Genomic DNA, 10,811 nt, shown 5'->3' with positions numbered 1-10,811 from the left:
TTTTTTTAAAAAGAAAGTGAAAGTAGAGATAACTTTACGTGTGGCTACTTTTTCCACATAAGGTCTGAAACAACGTTGTTTTTCAGTTACAGAAGAGTGTTTTTGTATTACAACATGCACTTACATACATACATGTGCGTGGCAGCACTATTTATGATCTGTGAAGGTAAGTATTGTAACGTCATCCATTTACGTAATATATACCTGTATGCATACTTGTACTAAAACATGTTTTTTCCTCTTCCTCTTCTTCTTTTTCTTTCTTTCTTTCTTTGTTTTTTTTTTTTTTTTTTTACAAAACAGGTAGGTCTCTATATGTAACCTATACCAAATACTGGAAAGCGGAACATATCAAAAGAATAGGAGACTTCAAAAGTAACCTTTCTTTCATCTCTCTCTTTCCTGAATGTTCTCGGTTTTGTTTTTAGGGTTCTTAGTGAAAGGTCCTTCTGGTTCTCTGGTTGTTCCTCTGGGATCTTCGGTGGTTTTGCCCTGTTATGTTGATGAACCCTTACCTTTGAAAGGACTGAAAGTGATTTGGATAAGAACCGATGCCAATACTTTAGTGCATGTTTTCCAAGATTATGATAGTCGACCAGAAGCCCAGTATCAGGATTATCATGCTAGAGCTCATTTCTTCTCTGATGAAGTCAAACATGGAAACTTCTCCCTCCGTCTGGACAATGTGAGAGCTGAAGATAAGGGTTTCTACAGATGTAAGGTTTACACCGATCAGGAATCTGAAGAAACCCTGGTTCAGATTAAGTCAGTTGGTGAGTGAAAATCTTTTGAGTTCTGGCCAACATTTATAAATGAATTTCACTTTATTGTATGATTTGATATTTTGTGTATTGTCTCAGAGCATCTGATGGTATCAGGTTCTGATCATCCTGTATCTGCGTCTGTGGGTGAGGACGTCACTCTGAACTGCTCTGTAGACTCTCACATCCCACCTGAAGAGATTGATGAGGTTTCATGGAGGAAAACAGATAAAAATGAAAACATCCAGGTTCTGGTTTTTGAAAAGAATAAAATAATTCCATCAGATGAGCGATACAGACGCAGAGCTGAGTTCTTCACTGCTGAAATCCCCAAAGGAAACTTCTCTCTCAGACTGAAGAGTGTCAGGACTGAGGATAAAGGAGTTTACATGTGTCAAGTGTTTGCTGGAAATTTTTCAGCCAATGCAACTGTAGAACTGGAGCAACTGGGTGAGCAAAAAAGAAAACAAAACAACAACCTTACACTGATATATGAAACTAAACAAATTTAGTTAAATGAAGATGTAATTTGCATGCTCAATTTTATTTGAATCAAGCATATGTATTGGCTTAATTTTTGATGCACATGCGTCACATAATCAATTTGCTGGATTTTAAATGACATGCAAATGATGGTGTGAATGTACTTAGAAAGGCTTTTACAACTCTTTTCCAATTCTGGTCTGTTTAATGCTTTAAAGCAGTGGTTCCCAACCACGTTCCTGGAGGCCCCCCCGAAGTTGGGAACCACTGCTTTAAAGAGTTCACTGGCTATTAAACTGAGCAATTCTGTCAAACAAATTTCAGTGATATTACTATTAAATTTACTGACTAATCCACTAAATTTTTAGAGGTTGATCAAAAGGACAATTTGATCTTAGAACTTTAAAAAGATTTGATTTGAAGATTTGTATGCCAGTGGTGACTTTGCATTTCATTTTTCCAGTTTGAATGCCATTAACTCAAGAATTATTAAAGATGTCTTAATGTCCTTTTTGATTCTTGTTCTTAACCAACTTTTCTTTTGGTACTTGCTCTTTCTTTAAAATGCTAATGAGCATTTCATGAGACAAGTACTGCAGGCACTTAATAGTTGGTTGGCTGTTGCTCAACATCTCACCATAGCATTTTAGCACCACACTGTTCTCACTATAATCACAAAATTGTGTTGATACTCATTGTTTTAATGCTAAGCTTTCTTACATGCATTGTCATTCGATGAGTTTCCTTTAATAAGTAAAAGTAATATAATGTCTGTTTTTCACAGGTTTCTCAGTTTTACACATAATTGTGTTGATTCTCTGTATTGCTGCATCTGGATCTGCTCTGCTGCTGTCTGTTCCGTGGTGTATAAATTTAAAACACAGATCATCAAACACAAGTATGTTTGCACAGAAACTATTCTTATTTCTTTATTTGCTAGTAGGTTCATGAGTTTAAACAAGTGGACATTTTCAGTCCAAATTATATATGCTAAATATTTATTTAAATAAAAAAATTTCTGACTGAAATTAATTTCTCTAGGTAAAGCCCTGTCTCTTCAGATGTCTGTAGTCACCGTACCAAACCTTTTTATGTTTTTTGCCTTTTTGTTCTGGGGTGTTATTGAAGGTGAGTATCTCAGCTGTATTAATTATGTATATAGCATTATACTAGTTGAAGAAACTATACCTTGTTCTTATATCAATTTAGCTTTATAAAATTGATTAATTCATAGTTTTGTAGAACAAAAATCACTTTATTCCTTGGATGTCATCCCTGTTATTAACACCGCTGATTGTTTCCCCGATCCCAAGGGTTTCTGAGTGAGACTGTTGCCTGCTGTGCTCATTATTTTCTGAGGCCTCTTCTTCTCTTATGGACAGCTCCACATTCAGAACATTTCCCAGGTTCGTTCACTTTGATGAACTAGATTTGTTTTAATAACAGGAATAAACTGCATTTAACGTATATTCAAATAGAAAACACTTATTTTAAATTGTAATATTTCACTATTACTGTTTTTACTGTATTTTTGATCAAGTTAATGCAGCCTTGGTGAGAAATGACAAACTTCTTAAAAAAAAAAAAACTCTTAATTTGACTTTTGAAAGGATCACTTCCATTTCACATGTTTTTGTTTATTTCTTTGTTTTAATTAGATTATACATTTTGTAGTTTTTTCGAGTTGATTATAACTTTTTCTGTTTTACAGGCAGTCGTGAAACAGTTGTGCACTGCATAATTCATCTACAATATTCCCTCTTTACAAATGTTGTTCATTCAGGTAGACAAATTTGAATATTCAACCATATCAACTTAATGATGAAGTATTTTGGGTTCAGTTCAAGTTAAGCTCAATCAGCAGCATTTGTGTAACCTTGTTTAAAAATACTCTAATGTAATTATTGATGATTGCATATTTCTTCCTTTGTCCCAGTTCTTTTTAAATCTTTTTGGGAGAAAAGTCTGAGTTATGAAGAATCTGACAGAGTCCTGATAACAATCCTCTTTGGGATAATGATTCTGATATGCATCGTCAATATCGTTTTCTGTAAGTATTTCTGTATCGTTTTTAGCCATAACCATCAAAGATATTTGAATGCTATCGCAATATAATTCAGTCCAGTTGTGATAATTTGCAATTAAAAATTATTTTTCTTTGATCTAGTATTGGCAGAACTCATCAAATATAAAGACGTCCGTATACATGTTGTGTTAGACCTGGTGTCTGATATCGGTCATGATGTTCTGCCTCCATTACAACTCATCTTCCTCTTCTACGCTTTTGGAGCTGCCAGACGAGGTAAAATGTTGAGACATATATAGAGACATTTGTGTGTAAATATATTTTTATATTTTATATTTTTATAACAGCTTATCTCGTTCAGTTTTCTCACTTTTTGAATGCCTTTTTTATAGTGAAACATTGTCAAATTAACAAATGCTTTTCCTGGAAAATATAGGTTTATCTAAGGTAATAAATCTATACACCTGAACACAAAGTAGCCTACTAAATATTTCTCTCTCTCTCTCTCTCTCTATACACAGCACTTTTTGTTCTTGGAGTTTTTCCACTGTTCTTAACTTTGACAAGATATGATTGGAACAAAGCATGTGTGGAAAAACTGCAGTGTGAGTATTTGATGAATTACTCTCATAGATAAATCAATGAAACTGTCTTGAATAACTATCTTTGATTTTAAATTACTTACTGTTGAATAAGAAAACAAATAACGTGTTCCAACTTGTTCTGCAGCGTTCTTTCTTTTTTTTTTTTTTATACAGTTTTAAATATATTAATTTTACTGATAAATAAACATTCTTACATGTTCATCATTTTCAGGTTTGCACTCAGGAGCCAGGAGGGCAGCGTGGTTAGGTTTCATGATAACAGTAAATGGCATAATGGTCTATTCTTACCTCATAGCGCTGGAAAAAGAGAAAGGTACAATAATGGCCACAATTACATAAAAGGCACAAATCAAGTGAAGTGTTCATTTATTCCTTATATATTGATCTGATTGCAGATTGTGTGGGATGGGTCTGTGTAGCTGCTTTTCTTCAAGGTCTTTGGGGAATCGTTGTCCTGAAGCACTCGTTTGAAGACCTGGGTACTGTATTGATTTACTTTTAATAATCTTTTGTGAGATTATTTTCTTCTTCTTCGAGATGGTTTCATCTTATATTGATAGTCTGGGTCATTTAAGCTTGTCTTAAATGCTGGTTTGACCCTGGTCAGTCAGTTCCCTGCCAATAATTTCCTCAAGCAGATCTTGTTTCAGGTTCAAACTGATTCAAATTTGGTAAATGCATTAAAATGTTAATTACATGCATCCAAGACGTAGATGAGTTTGTTTCTTCATTAGATTTGGAGAAATGTTGCATTTCATCACTTGCTCATCAATGGATCCTCTGCAGTGAATGGGTGCCGTCAGAATGAGAGTCCAAACAGCTGATAAAAACATCACAATAATCCACATCACTCCACTCTATCACTTAATGACTTGTTAAAGGTACAATTTGTAAGATATTTGCAGTAAAATATCCAAAAACCACTAGGCTAGTGTTTTATATTTTGTCCAGCTGATTACTAACAACATCTCTAATGTTTTCAACTACTTGTAAATCATGAGGATATTCCCATTCTTAACAGTAGTGATGTGTCGTTCGTGAACGAATCGTTCTTTTTGAACAAATCTTTTAGGTGAACGAATCGTTCTCGTTCACGGAGTCCACTGACTCGTATTTCTCGTTCACTGAAGTTCCTCCCTCCACAGCAGCGTAGCACATGCGCAACTCTGTGAACCGGGTATCTGTGAACTGTTTTATCCTGTCAAAGAGTTACTCAACCTCGAGCCAATAGCCTTCGAGTATGACTTGTGACAGAGCATGTGATTTGTTGAATGTAGTGAACGAATACGCCCTTCACTGAACAGTTTCATATGAGTCTGAACGAGATCTAGAGATATTGTTCGTGAATGAAATGACTGAACTAGCACATGTCGTTCGTGAATGAAATGGACTGGTACATAACTTATCTCGTTCGTGAACAAAATTAATGAGAATAAACCGGGTCAGTTGGCCATTTAGCATGTCAATCGCAAAATGCAAAGTGCAGTTATATGTACTGTGCAGTGTGCACATATGCTTGTTTTCATATTTAGCATACAGAACATAATTCCACGTTTAATCCCCGATTTATGAATGTGAATATATAGGCTAATATATATCTGACCAAACAATTAAAATGCTAATTATGCAAGAAAACCTCGTGTTTGTTCATCTGAACAACTTAAACTTTATATAATGAATGCGATTATGCACACATTCGAATTCAAATCAGTTTTTTTTAACAAGTGAATACATTTGCTGACTTAAGACATAACACATAATACACTTTTTTTGCCACCTGCTGGCATATATTGTGAAATACGAAGAAATGGTCAATGGACAAATCTGAACAAATAATTTTGGTGAACGAACTGAAAACGAACGAATCTCTTGACAGAATCATAATTTCCACCACTACTAAACAGTGACACGGGGCAGTGCAGTCGCCTGTCAATGACGTAATTTACCCTTTGTTACCACCTTTACTGATGTAGAAACCACATGACAACAGTGTCGTGGACAAATGCGGAAGTAGTGTCTAGCGTCCAGCAAACCACCAGCTTGCTTCAAGCAGTTCCTTATGTACTTCTAGCACGTTTTATGGTGGATTGTGTTACTTATTTATGGAACATAATTATTGAAAGTGACAGGAGAGAAAGAGCGAGGATCAATATCGGAGTTGCATTTTCGCGACAAACTTCAATTAGAAAGAGATGCCGATCTCGCTTGAGTTTTACTCAACAGGTGAGTTGTTTTGATTTTTATCTTTACAGAAAACGTATGCTATTATAACGATCAACAAGATTAGTATTATGGGGCATCACATCTGATCCATAGTCTGATCGCGTCTTTGCATTGTCCTTGTATGTAATCTACTCGCACAAATCGTTGAACTCGTGTTTGAAAATTATGACATCGAAAATATGACATTTAAAAAAACTTTACCTCATCCATTAAATCCATGATTTATCTTTCCGTCTGATTGATGGCCGTCAGCGGTTGGGTAGAAGATAACAAATCCCATCATTCCACGCTCCTTAGCGTCATCAAACCACGCGATTGTTATTGTTTTGGTAGTGCGCCCTCTAGTGGCAGTTCCTACAACCTGTACCTTTAAGTGAAAATTTATTTTAAGATGTTTTTAACTTTAAACCATTGTTTCTTGCCAAAATACGAGTCCATAATCCATTATAACACTTCCTCCTACATTTTAGAAGGAAGCAAAAATTTGAAGTTAAAAAAATCTTAATGGTTCATGCAGCTTTTCACTTCAGAAGACTGGAGTGATGTGGATTACTTGTGCATTATTATGATGTTTTCATCAGCTGTTTGGACGGCACCCATTCACTGCAAGTATATTGTAAGAACTATGCTTTTTTCTAAATTTAAATAGTCTTTATTTAAATTTTTTTTATTTATTATTACAAACTTTTACTTTTACTACCCATTTTATTTGTTTACATTTTTATCTGCCTTCCAGATCTTCCTTTTAGACGCGTTGTCTACCTTATCGGATCCGTCGGTGTTGTTCTAGTGAACTCTGTTGCACTGATAACAGAACTGATCATGAAAGTAGGTAAGTTAACACTCAACCTTTTAGCATCACGCTGAACACTGAGAGGAGGTGAATCAGTTTCATGTGAATCAAGGTGTGTGGTAACAGTATAAACAAAACACACTCTTCTTTTCTCTAAATGCACCGGACACTTTCTTATAAACACTCCATGTTCCAATAACTTCATAAGCACTTAACAAATCACTACTTAAAAATCATATTACACTATTGAGTCTTTCTCTAGAATATGTGAAATGTTAAAGTAAATGTAGAGTTATCACAAAACAAGCACACTTTACAAATAGAGGAGCTTGTGTGGTTTAGAGTGATCAAACTTGTCCTCACTTTATCATCTTGAATCCTCAGCTGATGGTGAGCGTGCGATGGAGGATATGAGAAAAGTTGTCTTTTCCTCCGAATGCCTCTTTGTCTCTTCTGTGCTGCTGTTAATCATTTTCGAACCTTGTGAGTATGAACTAGACTTAACTATCTTTATAAAACATCACTGGGCTGATGTTCAGTCTCTATGTATGTCTTGATTTGTTGTAAATCTATCGTTTTATATACTTTATTGTTTTGTTCAAGCAATGAGAAACAACACGTACAAGTAGATTCCGCTTTGTTGTTTCTAGAGGTGCACACATGAAACACTTCAGCTTTTTTGAAGGTGTAGACGATCTTATAGCACGTTCTTTTCTAAATCCAGAAATCAGTCATTATGCAATCTAGTGATTTGAACAAAGCTGTGCTTCAGCCGAGACTGATCAATTTCACATTGAGTCATTTAATATGTTTTCCACTGTTCTTCACACAGACATTAAAGAGTTACTGCAGCGTTTCCAGGTTAGTATTGTTTATTTAAAGTTTGATATCAGATTTTATATGTATTTGATACTGATTGATATGGGATTTACAGTACAGCCAAGAGATCATATATAACATTGTATTAATTTGAGATTTGTAAGTAACCCTGCATTATAGATGACATCATTATGATGCGGCCGGACTTCTAGGTTCTTCAGGCAAGCAGTCTATATGACTTGTATTTTTGTTTTCACACAAAGTAAACAGGGTCCACATTTGGATACCAAACATCATAAAAAAACGTGTAAATAATAACAGAATGCTCGTTGTTGGGTGAACTATTTGTGTGATATCCAGATAAATAACCCTAACTATCTGTGGGTCAGTCAAGTCTTGTTAGATCAGAGATAATCAAACTGAATGGTGCACCAATGTTGATGGAAATCTGCATAATAGTAGTAATCTTGGAAATGTGTGTTTCAACCTCACACAGTATGTTTTGTTCATTTTTGAGCTCTATTTGAATGAATCTGTAATGCTAAAAGAACTGAGACCTGTCACAGTCAAACATCTGCAATTTCATCTATAAGCATATTTTTTGCAGATACTTTTTAACTCATGTGTCTCATCCTTAAAACAGAGAGAGAAGGCAGAAACTTCACACGATCTATCAAACCATAACCAGAGCGCAGCAGAAATGTGTGAACTGAGTCCTCTGAGAGAGACTGAAGAACAGGAGACCGAGAGAAACAGAGAGACGCAGCCTGATTCAGAGCTTCAGCAATCATTAGAATGACCCAACGAGATCCTGCCAGATTCACCAACATGGTTTACTCCGAGAAAATGTGAGTCCCTTCAGAGGTCAAGCTGAGAGAATAGTCTTTTGTGGGTTTGTTTTAAAATTAATGAATATGTGAAGTGGTGCCAAAGTGTTTGGACACTTAAGTCACACTTAAAAACTGTTTTAAGTGCGACTGAACAGACACTGAAGTTTTGGAAACTTGCAGCGATGGTTTTAATATCAAGGTCCATAGACTGAAGGTCTGAAGACTTGTGCTTCAGTAACTTGCAGTTCTGAGATTCCTCATCGGATGCCTTATAATGAGGAATATATGTAAGTCAGGGCAACTTATGTTTTACATTACTTGAACTCATCAAAGAAAGATGAGGGGTTTCGACATTCTCCTAAGTTATGTAACATTCCACTTTTTTCAAGTTGGTTTAATTTCATTTATAATTTATATATGCATATATGAAACTGTATATGAGATTATACACTATAAAATGTACACACTACATCTCATTCAGTGCTAAAACACAGTGCTCTTTTTTTGTGTAAAGTGAAACCTGTGTGTATACTTGTAAATATTTTTTAGCTTTTATATTTTTTTATTTGTGTGTGTGTGTGTAATCTAGATGGAAAGCATTATGAAGTGTGAATCGGGTTTCCTCATGTACTCTTAGTGATTCAGGTTTGTATTTCTGTGTGTGTTACTCATGGACCATGTTTCTGAAGGCTGAGTTAGCTCTGATAAATGTAATCATTTGGGTGCTTGTGTGTTATTGCTTCAGGTTTTCAGTGGCAGAAAACCAAGAATGACACTTGGTAAAAGTTTACCTTAAAAATGTTTTTTTTTCTTGTTTTTTACACTGGAGCAGATGTTGTTACTGACTGTTTTGATCAAATCAAAGGGAGCTCCTCTGTTTATGAGATTATCTGTAGATTTTTATACAATAAATTGTATTAAGTTTGTTACATAATGGTGCACAACCTTCTTGACTCAGTGTTTTGTCACCCAAATAAATGTAATGTTTACTTCTACATTGCAGTTTGTCCTCGCAGCATCATTTTGTATTTCTTTGGTTTGTTGGTGTGTTTTTTTTTTCACTTCTACACTGATGACGGAACGCACACTGAAGATAAGTTTCATTTTGTGATTAAGAGAGATATTTGCATATATGAATTTGGATAACGTCTTATTCATAATGGTTTATAATAAGTATTGTCTGTGCTATAATATTTTAATTCCTCAGGGAATGGAGGATCTGAGAAAGGTTCTCTTGTTTCATCTGAATCCCTCATCGCTCGCTCTCTGCTGATTTTACTCGCTGAGTACAGTTCGTCTTAGTAAGATGCAATGGTTTTTTTAATTCAAAATATTAGTTTTGATATGGTTTTAGTTTTAGTTAAGGGTATAATGTCAGAGGCTGAACATGGGATAAACCGTGATGTGAATAAATTACCAATATTCGAGCTGTGCCTCTTGTGCAACCTTTCTCTGAAAAAAAAAACACTGAACTTTATGACTGTCTAAAAGGTTTATTTTTTGTTAAATATTACTGATATTTATTTAAATATTCCATTCATTTTAAATGTTTTTTTTTTTTTTACAAATTATTATTTATTGCTACTCAAACTTATATTATTTAATTATTAAACTATATTTTGTTATTATTGTTGAGAGTACTATGATTGTGTAATTTTTAAACGTCTGTGGAATATTTTTAAATATTTTTGTAAAGTAGTAATCTGAAATATAACTAGTTGACTGCCAGCAGATGGAGACTGTCGCTCTCTTTCTCTTCTTGACTTTTACTTGAAAAGCAGTTTTTCCCAAGCATCAACTTGCATGTATATTTAGTTTAAAAGAATGTTTTAATGCACATCCTGAGCATTTTTTAAAATGTGTTGATTCTATAAGGAGCTTTAAATTGTTTTCAGTAAAGAATATGGTTATTATGGATGGATTTGTGTGTTCAGTTATCAGCAGGATAGAACAAGTTTTTCATTGACAAAACTTGCAGTGCATTTTCCAGTTGCTCATTTTACTGATACTCATAATACAGCACATTATTGCATGACATTTCAAGATGATTATTACAGACCAACGTTTTAGTTTTTCTTTTTAGAAAATGAGCTGTTTTTGATAGACTTTATCACATTCGATACTAAACTGTCAAATCTGTTCAGTTCCAGGAAGGCTGTGTGATTTAGTGGGACATGCACAGACTGGTTTAAAACACGAGACCAGTGTCACTTTACAAAGACAAACCACTTGCTTCAAACGGGATTTAAGAGAGAGGTTTGTGCTGTAGAG

The 10,811-nt window shown here is 34.6% G+C and overlaps 1 protein-coding gene across 1 annotated transcript; it reads left to right on the top strand.

Annotated features, from left to right (window-relative positions):
* On the top strand, positions 1-10,399 carry LOC127941912 (uncharacterized). Its single transcript, XM_052537373.1, has 16 exons — positions 1-166; positions 429-773; positions 861-1,211; positions 2,029-2,142; positions 2,286-2,372; positions 2,558-2,650; positions 2,956-3,027; positions 3,181-3,294; positions 3,412-3,546; positions 3,792-3,875; positions 4,087-4,188; positions 4,271-4,354; positions 6,835-6,930; positions 7,276-7,374; positions 7,724-7,752; positions 8,354-10,399. The coding sequence occupies exons 1-16, from the start codon at positions 115-117 to the stop codon at positions 8,507-8,509; spliced, it is 2,013 nt and encodes a 670-aa protein (XP_052393333.1). The 5' UTR covers positions 1-114; the 3' UTR covers positions 8,510-10,399.
* Positions 10,400-10,811: the final 412 nt, after the last annotated feature.

The sequence above is a fragment of the Carassius gibelio genome, chromosome A3 (assembly GCF_023724105.1).
Source record: "Carassius gibelio isolate Cgi1373 ecotype wild population from Czech Republic chromosome A3, carGib1.2-hapl.c, whole genome shotgun sequence".
In the NCBI taxonomy this organism is placed as follows: Eukaryota; Metazoa; Chordata; class Actinopteri; order Cypriniformes; family Cyprinidae; genus Carassius; species Carassius gibelio.
The sequence above is the reverse complement of the archived record's forward strand: the minus strand, read 5'-3'. Positions and strand labels throughout refer to the sequence as shown.